The following is a 17,486-nucleotide window of genomic DNA, read 5'->3' as shown; positions in this document are numbered from 1 at the left end:
TTGATGACAGCGCTGAGTTTGTTTGAGCTTAGCACCTGTGAGCGCCAAGCCCGTCTTTGCTCGTTTTCGGTAACGTCCCTGACATCTGACATCAGGAGCCTAACGCTAATCCCACTCAGCCCCGCCCCCAAGGCCCACCAGCTGTCCCCATTGGCCCGTGAATTATTCACACGGCAGTGCTGGCTGTCAGTCGGGAGGATTGTGGTGCGGTTTGCCGCTGCATGCTGTCTGTCAGCCTCTCTGCGCTTAATGATGCACGTTTTTTTCAGAGCAGGACAGGAGGCACGTGGTAGAACTTTCCAGAAGCTGCTTCTTGTCACTGTGCCGCTGTCGGTGCCCCCACCTTGTGTAAATGTCAGGCACAAGTGACATGAGTCAGTGATCAGCGAAATGGGGGCTGAGAGCTCCGGTCAGAGTCCCTGAGAGTCTGTGACAGTACAGGCCAGTGCCTCCCCAAACTGGGGGCGGGCGGTCGGGCTGTTTTTCTCGGGTGAAGGTGCATTTACGCCTCTGAAATGCCCAAACGCAGCAGACCCCCGAGACTGCCCCCCCCAGCCTGCATGGCTCCCTGGGTATTTCGGCAGTAAAAGCCCCTGGCTTGCTCGCTAAACACCCTGAGTCTAGCGGTCAAGACTCGCCTCTATTTTTAGCCTCAGAGACAGAGGTGACATCGCTATGTTCCGGCTCCGCGATTGGCCATCTCATGCTATTGGACAGGTGCTGGGTGAGACCTTTGTTTAGCTGCATTTCCAATACCTCTCCCCCACACCCACGCACTCACAAATGTCCCCCCCCCCCCCCATGGCATACCTGCCCTCATCCATTATGAAAGAGCTGTAGCTGCGGCGCTATCTGGCGTGATGTCAAATCTCTGTCAGTGAGGAGTCGGACGCCGCCACCACGCGCGGGACTGCAGTGCATGCGTGAGCGCGGGATTACTGCACACAGCTCTCAATTATTCATCCGTCTGTATCAGAGTATGCCCCCCCTCCCCCATGCACGCACACAGATATGCGCGGCACAGGATGTGGGTCAGGCAGCGCATCTCTGCTGCTCTGCGTTCGTGTGTGTTATTCTGGGATTCCGACACAGTCCGACACGCCGCTGTCTCCTGCTTGTCTCCTGCTCACGCCTCCCCTCCACCGCACTCCGTGTGGCGGACACTGTGCGATATTGTCATGCCTGGTTACGGTCCATCCTCACCCGCGTTTCCAGGGTTACACCCTGTCACGTTGTCGTGACCACACCAGGTAAATGGCCATCTCGGATGCCTGCAGGCTCTGACCTGGTTCCACCGCGAAATACTGCCGTGTCCTTTTACAGGCTGGCAGGTGAATTCTGCAGGTGACTGTGTTAAGGCCTCAGCCCAGAAAGGCACTGGGGTGACTGTGTTAAGGCCTCAGCCCAGAAAGGCACTGGGGTGACTGTGTTAAGGCCTCAGCCCAGAAAGGCACTGGGGTGACTGTGTTAAGGCCTCAGCCCAGAAAGGCACTGGGGTGACTGTGTTAAGGCCTCAGCCCAGAAAGGCACTGGGGTGACTGTGTAAAGGCCTCAGCCCAGAAAGGCACTGGGGTGACTGTGTTAAGGCCTCAGCCCAGAAAGGCACTGGGGTGACTGTGTTAAGGCTTCAGCCCAGAAAGCATGGGGTGACTGTGTTAAGGCCTCAGCCCAGAAAGCATGGGGTGGTTCTCGAAGCTGAGGCCCAGCTGCCACCTCCCTTACTTGCTGCCGGTTTCCTCACCCGAATCGGCGTACCGCTCATGTTGAGATGCTTTCCCTGGCTTTATCCCGGGGAGGCAGCCCCACAATTCCATACCCCATTGTTGCCTCGGTGTTCCAGTGTGTGCATCAGACACCGTCCTGTATGCGTCAGACATCATCCAGTTAGGGCAGGGGTGGGCAATCTTATCCGCAAAGGGCTGGTGTGTATGCAGGTTTTCGTTGCAACTTCCTAATTAGATTACTATTTAGAGGACTGATTTGCTGGAGTCCTCACACCTGGGTTTGAACAGCTGACCTAAAGGTTATCCCAAAAACCTGCATACACACCGGCCCTTTGCGGATAAGATTGCCCACCCCTGAGTTAGGGCCAGAGCAATGGCACGGATTGCCCCTTAATGTCCCAAGCCTTCTGATGATCAGAAATTTTGATTTGGTGGAGCACAGCTCACTGCGTATGACAGTACGACACCCCCCCCCCCTTCCCCCCTGCCATTGTATTTGTCAGACACGGTTTAGCTTGTTTGTTTGCTCGTCGCCGATGTCCGAGGGTGCAGAAGGACCTGGCCTATTAAAGTGTTTGTACTTCAGGTTATTTTTGTTCCTCTAAGTGCTGAGATTTACTGCCACGGTTCATTGGGGGGCGCTGTCCCCGGCCTGGCTTCATATAAGTGCAGTTAAAACGACTTTCAGCGACTTTCAGGTCAAACGGTTGAACGATTTCAACCCACTGTGGCTTGGATATGACCTAGGCGGGCGGAGAGCGTACTTGCAGAAGGGGATTGTGGATAATGGGTTGTCTCCGTTGGTCCAGTAGCCACCCACCGTAACGGGATGTACACAGCCCGGAGACGGCAGACGATGGCATGTCTCTGCTTGAGCCTGGGGCAGGTGCCGGCGTGATGCTAACGGCACGGCCAGTCGGTCTCCCTCAGAGAGTCACGCCTGCGACTCCTTTAATTTTGTTTCTGTTTAGAAATTCCTCTCATGCCAGATTATCTCCATATTTATCTCCCACAACAAAAGCTGTCTCCAAATGGGGGGAGGGGCCGTGAGGGCGGAGCAGGCCACAGCAGTGTGCCGTGTCCACGGATTCTTCCTGCCTTTGATCTGTGAGAAGGTAATCCCCTCCTTTTTGAATGTTGCCTGGAGGGTGGGAGTGCCTCACATTCCCACTCTCGGTCATTAGGGGGCTCCCTGAGCAGCTTCGTATTCATCCGTGGCATCGTTTTGGTCTTAGCCCCCGTCGTTTTCCGAGCACCCCGCCTCCCTACTCATGCCTGTGCGCTGCATCACAGGCAGTAGCGACACCCCGCTGTTGTCTCCAATGGCCCGCCGGGTGCCATTGCTAGTGATGACCTACCATGGCACAGTGCCCCCTGCTGGCAAGGTGTTCCAACTCAGTTCAGCCTGCTGCAACCACATTTAGTGGCTCTAAGTACTTCTCTGGTGATTATGAACATTGCATGTCTGCTGCTGTTGCCGCGGTTGGCTGTTTGCATTCCCCCCCCCCCCCCCCCCCCCAGCCCCCCTAGTTTCAGGTGAGCCACAGCTGGGCACCTTGCCAGCTGTCCGCATCCCATTTGTGGAGGAGCCTTTTAAAAGGCAATTAAACCACAGAAACATGGTGCGGTATGGGGGGGGGGGGGCTCAGACAGAGACTGCTTAATCACTTGCATCCCTTGCCGGCCCCAGTGCAGACCCACCCCCCCGTGACATTTTGTGTCCCTTTGATAACAGCAAGGAAATATCATGTTTCCCTACTGTTAGTAGTGGGGGTGTCTACACCCCTATAGCCACAAAGCATCTTATTACATCGCAGGAAAACATGCGTAAAGGCCTGCATCAGCCGCAGCGTTACATGGTGCACACTGTCCCTCCCGTGGCGAGGGGGGGGGGGTTTTCGGCAATGCTGAGAGGGGAGACTTGCCATTTATTCACTCGGAAAGCGGAACCGAGCACAGGCCCCTGATGGGGGTGAGATCTCGCCCTCAATCGGCTTGCCATTCAGCCTCCTGCGGTCACGTTTGGACTATTGTCAGACTGGGTGTGGTGGCGTTTTTACGTTTTCAAATTGGGTGTGGTCGCATTTGAACTGGTGTCAGACTGGGTGTAGTCACATTTGGATGACTGTCAGACCGGGTGTGGTCACATTTGGATGACTGTCAGACCGGGTGTGGTCGCATTTGGATGACTGTCAGACCGGGTGTGGTCGCGTTTGAACTGGTGTCAGACTGGGTGTGGTCGCGTTTGGATGACTGTCAGACCGGGTGTGGTCGCATTTGGATGACTGTCAGACCGGGTGTGGTCGCATTTGAACTGGTGTCAGACTGGGTGTGGTCGCGTTTGGATGACTGTCAGACCGGGTGTGGTCGCGTTTGGATGACTGTCAGACCGGGTGTGGTCGCATTTGGATGACTGTTAGACTGGGTGTGGTCACATTTGGATGACTGTCAGTATGGGTGTGGTCACATTTGGATTACTATCAGACTGGGTGTGGTCGCATTTGGATGACTGTCAGCCCGGGTGTGGTCGCATTTGGATGACTGTCAGACTGGGTGTGGTCACATTTGGATGACTGTCAGACCGGGTGTGGTCGCGTTTGGATGACTGTCAGACCGGGTGTGGTCGCATTTGGATGACTGTCAGACCGGGTGTGGTCGCATTTGGATGACTGTCAGACCGGGTGTGGTCGCGTTTGGATGACTGTCAGACCGGGTGTGGTTGTTCTTGGATCGATATCAGACCAGGTGTGGTCGTGCTTGGATCGATGTCAGACCGGGTGTGGTCGTGCTTGGATCGATGTCAGACTGGGTGTGGTTGCATTTGGATGACTGTCAGACTGGGTGTGGTTGCATTTGGACCGATGTCAGACTGGGTGTGGTCGCGTTTGGATGACTGTCAGACTGGGTGTGGTTGCATTTGGATGACTGTCAGACCGGGTGTGGTCGCTTTTGGATGACTGTCAGACTGGGTGTGGTCGCATTTGGATGACTGTCAGACCGGGTGTGGTCGCGTTTGGATGACTGTCAGACCGGGTGTGGTCGTGCTTGGATCGATGTCAGACCGGGTGTGGTCGTGTGTTTATTAATCGACTCAGTGACATCCCCCAGACCCCTGTCTCTGTTGTCTTACCTGCTTTGGCCACCTGCTTAACCAATTCAGAGGCAGTGGTGGAGGAATGGATTTCTATCTCACCAGCGTTTCACCAAGACGTGAGATGGTACAGGCTCCTCGGACAGGCAGGCCTAGTGCAGTACAGACTGCTGATGGCTGGGGTCAGCCGGGGGCGGGTGGTCCTGATTAGTGGGGCCTGGGGGCCCCATCAGCATTCCTAGGCGTCATGCTGCATGCAGACCGGCACAATCAAGTGGCAAGCTGGTCCATCTGAAACGGCAGCAGTGCGGTCTGATTGAGAGCTCTCAGCTGCCAGTCGCTGCTTAGTGAGCATTCTGCGCCCCCCAACCCCCGATGAGTGAAGAGCCCGCTCACTGATGTCTGCTCCTCTCTGCAAGGGGGGGGGGGACACTGTTGTGACCGCTTCCATTAAGGGGCTGATGGGAAATCGTTCGCAGTGGGACCTGTCTGCGAAAAATATCATTTCTGAGGCCAGAAATCAATGTTTAAAATTGTGAAAGAGGAAACTATTTACTTGGGGACGGTCCAGCACGCTGGCTAATTTGTGACTGGGACGAGGACCATCGAAAGATAAACGACTGAATCTGTGCTCAGGGGCGGGGCACCATCATCCAGAGCATCCCAGGGCCCAGCAGCCTGCCCTGTGGCCAGCAGGCTGGGTTTAACCTTCCCTTTGACGACCTGCGTTAAGCACAGTGTTAAGCGGAATAGCGTCAGTTTATTTACTATTATCACTGCGATAATAAAGTGTGTTTCCCTTAGCATGCAGGCTGTAGCGTGCTGTCTAACAGCTGCACCCTGACCTTGCTGCCCCGTGAGGTTACCGCTGACCTGTATTCCGGCAGCTATGATTTGCTTCCAGCCGCTCTGTACTCCTGCTCCTCTATTCCGTGTCTATATCGACCCGCAGGTAGCTCTGACGAGACACGGTGGCTCCAGGATAAATCACCCTGATCCCTTCCCAGAATTCCACGCCTTCGCTCTACAGCCTAATGGCTTGGCTAACGATCAGCTTAGTTTCCATGCGAATCCGCGCTGGTTCTCCCAGAGGGAGCGCACCCGCTGCTTATCTCCAGCCCCTTTAGTGAATCTCTGCATTCCCACGCCTGTAGTGGCGGGGCTTCATGCCATCCCCCTGGAGCCAGAGCGCCCCACGGTCCCTGTCAGGAGTCCGTCCGCTTCCTTCCCACATTGTTCAGCTGCTCGCCCCAAGCCCAACAGGCTCAAAAAGGCGACCCGGGTCCGACTCCCTCTGTGGGCCTCGTGATCCCGATGTGTGAATTTCCCCCACACGGGAGTTTCCACCCGGCGTGCTGCACATTCCTCTCTCCACCAGCCGTGCTGCACATTCCCTCTCTCCCCCAGCCGTGCTGCACATCCCTCTCTCTCTCTGGCCGGTGAGTGCACCCGCATTCCCCCACTGCCCAGCAATTTTCCGGAGATGCCGCTTGATTGCTGTGAGATGAGGGGGGATTGTCCATACTGGGGATGCCTGTTGGTGTTTTCTGTGCTGGGGGAGCATAGGAGCATAAGGGGGGGGCACTGATCACGACACAGTGGCTCTCCGCAGTGAAAGATGCCCCCTGTGCCTCGCAGCCTCGCTGTGTGCTCATCAAACACTAAAGTAACTGTTAAAGTTTGCTGTCACGCAAAGCGATGTCATAGGAAGTGACATCACAGAGCATGTAAGGCGATGTCCTGCGACTATCTGTTCTCAGAGTCAGCCAGCGCCTCCCGTAGGTCAGAGTAACATACTGGATATGCATGTCCCCCCCCCACCCCCAGCATGGCGTGCAGTCCTCAGAAACCCCACACCCAGATATCTGCTGGTTTGATAAACTAGCAGGGGGCGCACAAGCTTGTGTCTGTGACTCACGGTGACTTGACTGTGAAAAGCTTTGTATGTTACTGCCCCCGAGGGCCAAGGGGGACCTTCCTGGCAGATCAGACCACTGCTGAAGTCACCTCGAATAACGGTCACGCATGTGCCATGTTGACTGTTATGTTCCGCCCCCCCCCACCCGTGTATCTGGGCCGTCACTGTGGCCAGCAGCTGTTATCGCTCCCATGTGATGTGGAAAGTCTCCCCTGGTTAATTTCTTAGCTTCCCTGTGGAATTCTGTGCTGTCTGTCGTAGGGGGGTGGGTGGCATACCCTGGCTCCTCTCCCAAACATCCCCCCCACTCCCGGTGCATTTCCCATTAAGATGCAGACAGCAATAATAATAATAATAATAATAATACATTTTATTTGATGGCGCCTTTCAAGACACCCAAGGACACCTTACAGCAGAAACACATGGAATAAAATCACCAATACATAAAAATTAGGAAAAAAATAAATAATAATAAATAAAATTACAATGAATAAGCAGATTTGAAGAGGTAAGTTTTAAGTTGTGATTTAAAAATGTTAACAGAATCCAACTGACGAATATGAATGGGTAGTGCGTTCCAGAGTTTAGGGGCAGTGTAACTAAAGGCCCTGGCTCCCATTTAGTGCCACTGAAAGGGGGGTGTGATCGGGGTCCCAGTCCAAACACAGTGTGTCAGCTGTGTTTCCCCAGGCTGTCCCCCACCTCCCTGAGATGCCACATTACCTGCTCAAGGACAAACACGTGGGAAATGTTAACCCGGGGGGGTGGTGGCTTTAAAATAACCTTTACTACCTGTGTTATCTTACTGGGTCACGGTGTCCACAAAAGCATACAAACCTTTCCCATAATTCTTTGTTACTTGTCTCTCTATCACCCCAACCCCCCTAGTTCCCTGAGTCCTGACGTGGACCCTGATGCCGTCTTTCAGAGGGAGGGCTTCGGCCGCCAGAGCATGTCAGAGAAGCGGACCAAGCACTTCGGAGACACCTCCCACCTGGAGCTCATGAAGACGCGCAAGTCTAAGAGCATGGACCTCGGTAATGGGGGGTATCTGTTAGGTCAGGTGTGGGCTCGGAAACACCCCCCCCCCCCCCCCAATCCCACCTAGGTCACTGGAGCGCGCCGGAACCTGATCCTCAGCATCTGTTGCTTCCTTCCATACCTCCTCCCCTGGTCAGAGGTTCCCAGCTCAGAGAGTTCAGAAGCCAGGCTGATAGCTTACGGGCCCTTTGTTTCAAATAAGAAAGCTTTAATTAGATATTTGTTATATTTCAGCTCCGGTTTTGTCGGCTCAGTAAAGTAGAGTCTTAATGTGCAGAGGATGTTTATGAAGTGCTCCTCTCCCGCGCACTTTGTCATAATTAATCAACATTCTACCTAATTACACACCTAAGTGCCGCCGGTTATGGTGAATACCACTCCGGGTTTTGAGCACGGATTGATTCACAGGAAATCCCGCTCTGCTGGTGCTGGTGTCCCTTCGACCCTCCCTATACGGCATTTACATTTGGGGGGGTTAAAGCTTTCAATCCCCCCAAGTATGGTGGGTGTGACTAGCTCGCTATTCTGCAGTCAACATGTGCTCTGTTGCGTCTGTTGGTTTAATCTGCCCATTGGCCAACGAAACCCAGACATCTCTGGCACCGGATTCACCTGAACGGTCTGATTCCAGACTGGACACAGTTGTGATTGTCAGAGAAATTTCAGTCCCATACAGTATTCTGGGTTGTGACAACGCTTTAATGCTGAGCTCAGGGACCATCCACCGTTAACATCCTTTTAGTAATGGCACACAAACAACTTGCGTCCCCTCTCAGAACCGGATCAAAACGGCTGGGGGGGGGGCATATGCATTTTATACAGCCTGCAACGTATGGGTCTGGCCACCTGCAAGCAGCCCCCACTCACTTGTAGCCTTCTGCGGTTTTCCTGTTATGTTTGACGAGCCCTTCAGACCTTTATGAACACAAAGTTGCAGCACATACTGCTCCATTAACCCTTAATCCTCCTAAGCAAATATTCTTGAGCGTTAGCTGCCTAACGCCCAGGTGAAGGGCGTAATTTTGGCTGGAACATTGGGGGGGTCGAGGTCTCCACCCATTACAGGGGAAACATGATTATTGGGGGGGTCATGCCCCCCCTAACCCCCCTGGAAATTAGGCCCATGACCCAGGTACTCTTTCATCAGTTGCATAAAGCTACATTTTAAATGCTGATTACAAAATACCCTTTAACCAGTTTTTTCCCCACATGATCGATCACTCATCAGTCCCTCCACCCCCCACCCCCCCCAAAGCTCAAGTCCCCCCAGGCGAGATGATTGTGGAAGTGCACTGACGAGCCCTGCCCAATAGAGGTCCTCATGCTGCCAACCTTTTCCTCAGAGCCTCAAAATTAGATGCCTTTTCTCTCCCCATTGAATGCCCCCCCCCCCCCCCCCCCAAGATCATGTCCGCTTCTCTTTGAGGAATCAGATCAGCAGCAGCATTCCACGAATTTGAATCCCATGAGGGAGAAATTATGCTAAACTGGCCAGAGATGTCAAGGCTGGATCCCATTTAGATGTAGAGAGAGATTCATATGTGTCTGGGGCGGGGGGGGAGTGAGGCACCAATCCCTGATCCTCAGGCTCTGCCTGAAAGTGGTAAGCTAACACGTGATACCCAGTCGAAATGATTGACAGCTTGGCATGGTTCTAGAAACTTAACTTGCCTGCCTCTGTCCTTCAACCCCTCTCTTCCCATACGTGATTTGCATGTCATCTGATTGGCCGCTTGAAGGCGTCCCGGCGCCTTTTGGGGAGCCAGCACTAACCCAATCCAATTGTTTATGCCCTTTAACAGTCGCGGACGAGATTAACCTCACGCCCCGCTCAGAGGAGATCCCAGGTAAGGAGAGGCTCGGATGCGGGGGCGCTTGGGCGGGGCTACTTGCCTGGTCTTCTCTGATGAGTTGGGGGGCGGGGTGCTCCCACGGAGGGGTGGGGGAGGGCTTTTCTTTGCTTTCAGGCTCTGGCTTTTGGCGTAACAGCTGCATGAGAGAGGCTGTGCTTAGCATGGGGGTCGGGATGCAAGCCATCTCTGGCTGCTTTTTTTTTTATATACATGACAGTGGGGACAATCCAGTGGCTCTGAGCCTGGGGACAGTGGGGACAGCCGGTGGACATTAGGGACAGCCTGGGTGCAGTGGGGACAATCCAGTGACTCTGAGCCTGGGGACAGTGGGGACAGCCTGGTTGCAGTGGGGACAGCCCAGTGACTCTGAGCCTGGGGACAATGGGGACCAGCTGGTTACTCTGAGCCTGGGGACAGTTCAGTGACACAGTCTGAGGACATTGGGGACAGCTCAGTGACTCTGAGCCTGGGGACAGTGGGGACAGCCTGGTGACACTGAGTCTGGGGACACTGGTGACGGGCCAGTGACTCTGGGCCTGTGGACAGTGGGGACAGATTGGTGACACACAGCCTGGGGACAGTGGGCACGGGCCAGTGACTCTGGGCCTGTGGACAGTGGGGATAGCCCAGTGACACTGAGCCCGGGGACAGTGGGGACAGCCCGGTGACACTGAGCCTGGGGACAGTGGGGACAGCCCGGTGACACTGAGCCTGGGGACAGTGGGGACAGCCCAGTGACACTGAGCCTGGGGACAGTGGGGACAGCCCGGTGACACAGAACCTGCTCCCTTACTCAGTGACCCTTTTAGCACTTGGCTTCATTTACTCAGAATGCTGCATAAATTGCACATTGCTGGTCCCCCCCGTCCACATGGAGTCACCCCCACGCAGCCCCCACCTGTCTACACATCGCACTGCCCAGCTCCCACGATTAACCGCTTGTGATTTATTGCTGCCGCTTGGAACGCCTTCGTTAATGTTTAATGATAATCCGTCTTTGTATCGCGTGTCCCGGTCACCCACGGTTACACTTAACTCAGAAGAAATCACGTGCCAGTCCAAGGCTGAGCCATGCATCGAGGGTCCCAGGGCGATGGGCCAGCCAGGAGTGGGATGGCGCAATGAGGGCTGAGCAGCAAAGCTTCCGTAAAGTTCAGCGAATTAGTGCCGCAGTCAATGCATGGGCCACACCTCATAAAAAGCTTGTATTAGGAGACGAAATTGGCAGCGTGTCGTGGACAGCTGGTGGCGTAGTGGTTAAGGATACAGACTTGAGATGCAGTCCGGACCTGAGTGCTGTTTACCTGTACTACACACATAAGTGTAATTGCTTCCGTGAATCCTGCAGCTGTACCGAGAGGTAGAATAATTATTTACTTTTCAAACACGGATAATTTAGGTTTCCAGTGCAGCCACTCGGCCAGGGTACTCAGTGCATCATTTATATCTATCCTGCTGTTCCTCTTATCCGGGCTCCGCGCGGACTTATAAACATCCCCTGCCCGTCAGATGCACTGCTGATAGTTGTATAACATCCTGAGTATGCTCGACGCGGAAGCATCCAGGAAGGCCTCGTAATTGTAGGAAGATATTCGGATCTCTTAAGAGCGACCACGTATTGTGTGCCTTTCATTAAGTACGAGTGGACTTCTGAGAAATATATCCCACCCACCCCCCAGTTCCAAATGTAGTCTCAATAAAGGAAGCAAATGGGGTTCCTTTGTGGAGAAAATTAAGCTTCCACTCGGGAATCTGACCCATCTCCTAAGCAACCGCCCGCATGCCCCTCTCCTGTCGCTCTGTAGGGGGCAGCAGGAGCGTGGACATGGGCATCTGGAAGCGTGATGCTTGTAATGTGGCAGCTCAGCTCTTCTGTCCCACTCCACGTGTGACTGGCACTGCATGTCCTCGCCTTGGCGTGTTCTCGGGTTCCATTTGCCGTCACGCCCACACAGGAACATGGGCTGCCTTATTATCCATCATGGGGAGATGTGGAGGCGTGTGGGAACTAATTCAGCGGTGAGGAGATTCAGTTAGGGGAGTGAGGGGCTCAACCAGGGTTAACCTACCCACCTCCCCATCCTCTCTGGAGGCCTCAGTTGCTGTGAACTGGGGTCTCCAGCAGGTGGAGCACCTCTGGTTGGAGCCTCTGTGTCATTAATTGTCTCCTTTAAATGGGCCCACTCCTCCTGTGATTGGACAGCTGGGATCTGGGATGAAGCCCAGCCAATCAGATGCAAGTTTAGACTGCAGGTTTGCCCACAGGAGACTGAAGGACGGGCTGGTGGGAGCAGGTCGGGGAGCCGTCGCTGCCCACGGCGCGAGTCACCGCAAGCGTGGCGGCAGTGGTTCAGTGTTGCCGGTGTGCATGGCCATTGCCATCAGCATCTTCCCTCCGACATCATCCATCCGCACGCTCACACGGAGGTTCAGGATGGCGGTAATAGATTTCTGATTGTTTTCTTTGCACTGGCCATTTTATTTGGCTTGACAGCCAGAGGAAGGTCCACTGTGGGCCTGCAGGCGATGGGCCGTGGCCCATTTAGCACCTTGGAAACATGTCAGGCCAAAATTAATAACAGAGAGAATTTCAGGGCCAGGAAATGCCCCCCCACCCCCCATACCACCCAGAGAGCCCACATGCCTGTATGGCCTTGGGTGGGCAGGGGGTCGGTAACAACACGGCGTGGAGTGTTTCTGGCCACCGCTCAAACCCGTGCTTCCTGACGATGTCGGAAAAGCAAGCTTGAGTGGGAAACACACCAAATGTTGGAATATTCCAGAAGGAGTTTTTGACATGCAGTCGCTTTCACCCTGGAGCGATTGGAGGGATAGGGGCCTTGCTAAAGGGTCTAATGGTGAAATCACTCTTCCAATCCTGGGATTTGAATCAACAACCCTCTGATCACAGGCACAGGGTCATAACCTGGCCCCATTAGAAGCTCCACTCCGAACGGCAGCACCTGCCGGTTTCCATTCTCTAAATTGCACCGCGGCGTTAACCGCTTTGTGGAGTTTATTTCACGTCACAGTTTCTGAGTAGGAAACACATCCATCAGGTTGGATGTGGTGCAGGGTGTGGTCTCCCTCCCCATTAAATTGATATTAAATGTGGGTCTCCGGGTCAGGGTGGTAATGGGATTGGGACCCACCTTCTGTGGAGTGGTACATCACTGGACCCAGCCCAGCCTGCTCTGCAGTGGGACACGGAACCACATCTCGGGTCACTCGCATTCCCTAAACCATGCCAATTGGGAAAATAATTACAGCTGTCCCAGGCCGCACCTCAGAGAGACAGACGATCTGCTGACCACCTACTGCGGAGACCGCTGTCAGTCAGTAACTCATGCCTTCACGCCTGTTTGCCGGATCGGATCTCGAACGGACTTTCTCATTCATGTATGTTAAATGTGGAGCCCCACACCGGAAATTTCTGTGAGCTGAGCAGTTCCAGAGAGCGGCAGACCTGGAGGCGTGAGTCATGGTGCATTTTTTTGTGTCCAACATCCGTCAGCCAGTTCTGTCTGTAGCATTCAGACTCAAACGGGAAACTTCCGGAAAGTCACCTTTGAGAAAAAGAAGAGAAATCACAATAAAGACTTTATTTGCTTGTTTATAAGAAGCGCCCACTCAGCTTGCACCGTGCCAATCAGAGAGAGAAACACTCAAGCATCATGGCTGGGAATTTTCCAGAATTGAATTTAGAGACTCTCTCTATTTGAGTCCTCAGGCATCCGTTTGGCAGGCGGTGTCACCCTCAGTGACCTGACAGAGATAATAATCACCGCTACGCTGCGGCCTCACGTTCGATAAACAAGCAGCGCGATCCAGCGACACGCTGGTGCGCAGCCAGGCAGGAATGGGAGTGTAATGCAATCTCTCGCCAATACGACTCACCGCGGTTCTGAATCCTGCTCCTCGGTCCGTGATCTCATCTCCTGGGCGGCTCAGGTCCGTGTACACTGACAGGGTGCAGTGAAAGGACTATCTTTTTGCGCCCTGAAACTTTGGTGAAAATAAACAAAGGGATTAGACCCACGGAGGCGATGGGGGAGAGGGCGGGTGCCCACAACCGCACAGGAAGGCCCCAGCCCCCTGCAGCCCCAAAACTGGCACAGGAACATGACCTCTGGGTCCTCACAGTGTAACGGTACAGAGCGAGCTGTGGGACATTAATCTGAGTTGAATTTATAAAGCTATTATAACAACATATCCTTAAAAGTTACCATTATCTCCAGAATAAATGCAGATTTGAAAATTTTCACATTGCTCTTATAATAATTCTGTTAGCAGAGCTTTTGAATATACAGTGGTACCTCAGAACTCGAACTTAATCCGTTCAGAACTCCGGATCGAATCCTAAAAAGTTTGAGTTGTGATAGAATTTTCCACATAAGAAATAATGGAAAACCAATTAATTGGTTCCCGGCAATTTTTTTTTTTAGCATTTAAACACAAAATGAACCGGATAAAACAAGAAGCATATACTGTACTAAACACATCTAAGCACATTTATCAAAACAGTAATTTGTAACGTAAGAAAATAAATGTATCCAAACAATGTGTAAAGTTAAAAGAAAAAAAAACAATGTCGTGCCACGCCCCCTCGTTAACCCCGTGTGGAATCCCTGTGTGATCAGCTGCTTCTGGTTCTTGTCATTAGTCCTCTGTATTTCGTCCGCGTTTCAGTTTGTTTCCCCAGTCCGGTCATTGTATTGTCCGTCTGCGTTTTGCCTGCCTTACTTGTAATTCAACCCCGTATTCCCCGATACCCTGACATCTGCGCCTTTGTCTCCGTTCCGTCCCCGCTCGGCACAACAATATTATTATAATTAAATATATTAATGGTTTATTATTAATATTAAAATAATTCATAAGAAATCTTTATTTTTAAATGCATTTTATTATATAATAATAATTACTGTTACTGTCTATCATTGTCTAAATGTTTTTTTACTGTCTAAATATATGTATTCAGCTAGTGTAAACATGCACGATGTCATCACAGCGAATACGAGGCTGAGACTGAAGCGTTACCCTTTGATTCCGCTAAGAGACATGCCGCATGACTCGACTCATTTCCCCGCGCATACAAGTTATCTTAGGTTGGCGTTCATGGTTTGACTTCTGAGACTCAGATCGAGTTCTAGGTAATTTTTTTTCGAACTGGTTGGTTCGACTTTTAAGAAATTCGAGTTCTAATGAGTTTGAGAACTGAGGTACCACTGTATATTTGTCTATGCAGAATATGTACGATTGTTTTGTTAAGAATTATTAAAGTTGGATGAAGTAGCTCTTGACTTTGGGTGAAGATTAACCTCCCAGCATCTTGCATTTATACCCGCATTTGCCCACAATGGTATGCACTATATCCTGCTGTTGTGTTTTCCTCCACAAAGGCTCTCCGACAAGAGATGTGGGCCCGTCTCTAGGCCTCAAAAAGTCCAGCTCCCTGGAGAGCCTGCAGACAGCCGTCGCTGAGGTCATATCGAATGGCGACGTCCCATTCCACAGGCCGCGGCCGCCCATCATCCGCGGCAGGGTCTGCAATGAGAGCTTCAGGGCCGCCATCGACAAGTCATACGACCGGCCGGCCGCCGACGAGGATGACGAGGGTATGGAGACACGTAAGTGTGGCAGGACCGGATTTATCCAGAAAGTTCTCTTCCAAAGTGAGAGCACTTAACCTCTTATCTAGTTACAAAATCCAGTATTTACCACAGGAATGCAGGTCAACAGTCACATTCAAGGGCGCAACAGTTAGCTGAATGATTCTGGGTCTTCAACCACTGCGCCACCTGTTGCCCAGCTGTGGTTTTTCATGGTCAGTGCACTTCTCAGAACGTTTACATCTCCAGCCAGCAATTTCCATGAAATGCTGTGGGAGAGCTTTCTAAGTTGACGTCACGTTTGAGCCGTCAAAAAACCACGGTTGAGGTCTGATGAATTTTTGATGGAAAATAGATACAGAAAAATAGATTTTGACTGTAATAGATACATGAGAGATAGTGAAACTGGAATATGACTGCGCTCTTGAGTCACCACTGTGTGTGACGGCCTGTTCTTGCAGCCAGAACATGCCTTCATGTGTGTGCATGCTTGTAGCGTGTTCTGGAACATCTGTGGGCTCCATTTCTTTTAATCAAGTTCCATATTCGGGCTTGGAGTTCAGGGTGGCACGAATCCCTGGAGATCTCCAGCGTGAATGTGGGGCCGGTGTTGCTCAGCAGCCTTGCTTCTGGCTTGTGTGGGAACATGGGCCTGCAGGGGGAGCCTGGGGGTGGGGGAAGGGGGATCTGGCAGAGGTATGACCCTTCCCCCACCAATCATTACTGAACTCTGCTTACTGTGGTTTAGCCGACCGGACTTGCCTGTGGTCCCGAGAGGTCAAGATCAGGATGTCGGACCTGTTAAAAAGCGACCACTTCCTCCCAGTCTGTCCCTAACGCCTGCAGGGGCTTCAGATAAACCCAGTTTGGTCACACCCCCTGGCAGGAATTGACCGGCAGAGGTGAATCAGGTCGGGAAAGCAAGACCTAGAAGGTCTGAGACCATCAGAGAGCGAGTCTTCTTGTGCCAGTCTGCCAAGCCGCTCCAGAACTGCCATCTTGTCATGGATGGAACGTCAGTTAGGTGTTGGGGGGGAAGGGGGCGGTTATAGCAAGGTTTTTTATTTTCCGTTGAGCAACTCTATTATCAACTTCAGGGAAGTTTGAAAGCAGACGACTCGCTTGGATGATGTTCCCTCATGCTTCCTGCACTATACTAAATACCTCAGCATTATCAGGGGAGAAAATGCATTTAAAAAGCTGTATCCTGTAATAGTGCATTGTATTCTCCCAGGCGGTATTTAAATAGGCTTCTTTTTTTTCCTAGATAAAGCACACATCGCTATTCCCGTCACCAAGGTTAACAGTTCGGCTGACAGAGAAGCAGCTTTTGCATAAAGTCAGACTTCAGCGCTCGTTTCTGGGTTAAATGTTCGCCCGTTCTATTACATCGAGTCTTCCTCCTTATGGGGAGACAAATTTTTGACCTGATTTCCAAAAAAACAGATTAACACGGTCCTTGGACTGAAGCATCGAAATGATTTCCACTTTGTGGGTTGTTAAGGCCTTTTTAATTAGTCTAATTAATGCCCCCCCTCCTGAATGGTACACTCTCGAGGTGTCTGATGCCTCCCCAACATCGCTGCAATCCTTCCTTAGCGAAAAGCATTTTGGTTTTTTTCCTTCTGTCTCTTTGTTTCCCGTTGTCGTTGTTCCTGTCTCTCGCCTGGCTCTCGTTCTGCCAGGCGAAGGGAGATTAAGTCCACTCATTGTTGTCAGGCCCTTATGCTCCCGTTTCCACGGCACCGTGGGTAAGGCAGCAGGAAAAATGCTCCGCCCCCCCCCCCCCCGGCTTCACCCAAGGCCCCGGGACTTACCTTCTTCAGCACATTAGCTGAAACGAACTCGAGACGCAGCACTGTTGTTTGGTTCCTGCAGAGGTTCGATCGCTGGACGTGGCTCAGAGGTGAGCCGCCACCTTAACCCGGTACAGCTTGATTTCCAGGCCGTTCGCCATGCTGCTGGGGGAGCCCCCCCACCCCCCTCCCCCCGACACTGTGATAAGGGAATCTCTGGCCATCCCCAGCATCCTCGCCTGATAACGATGACGCTGGCTGTGTGGTAACACATTAATCACGCCCTGTCTACCACACTGTCCTAGATCATACTGTCAGGATAGAATCTGCTACAGGAAGAATCAGCTTGTAATTAACATCCTTTGGTGTGTTATGTTCCATCTGCAGTATAACTGTACAGTCAGGACTGTATTCGCTGCTTTTAACTGTTAGCCAGTGCTGCCTGGAAGCGCTT

At 52.4% G+C, this 17,486-nt stretch overlaps 1 protein-coding gene across 5 annotated transcripts in view; it reads left to right on the top strand.

Moving 5' to 3' along the window:
• pard3aa (par-3 family cell polarity regulator alpha, a) overlaps positions 1-17,486 on the top strand; it is a 208,249-nt gene that overhangs the window by 126,996 nt on the left and 63,767 nt on the right. For 4 of the 5 annotated variants that reach the window (XM_072713762.1, XM_072713767.1, XM_072713757.1 and 1 more), the window contains 3 exons: positions 7,622-7,770; positions 9,577-9,621; positions 15,027-15,254. In XM_072713762.1, the coding sequence (XP_072569863.1) occupies positions 7,622-7,770; positions 9,577-9,621; positions 15,027-15,254 (422 nt within the window). The remainder of the gene's footprint in view (positions 1-7,621; positions 7,771-9,576; positions 9,622-15,026; positions 15,255-17,486) is intronic. The other variant, XM_072713759.1, reaches the window with a different exon arrangement.

Source organism: Paramormyrops kingsleyae, chromosome 1 (genome assembly GCF_048594095.1).
Source record: "Paramormyrops kingsleyae isolate MSU_618 chromosome 1, PKINGS_0.4, whole genome shotgun sequence".
NCBI classification, from domain to species: domain Eukaryota; kingdom Metazoa; phylum Chordata; class Actinopteri; order Osteoglossiformes; family Mormyridae; genus Paramormyrops; species Paramormyrops kingsleyae.
This window is presented reverse-complemented; position numbering and strand designations above follow the sequence as displayed.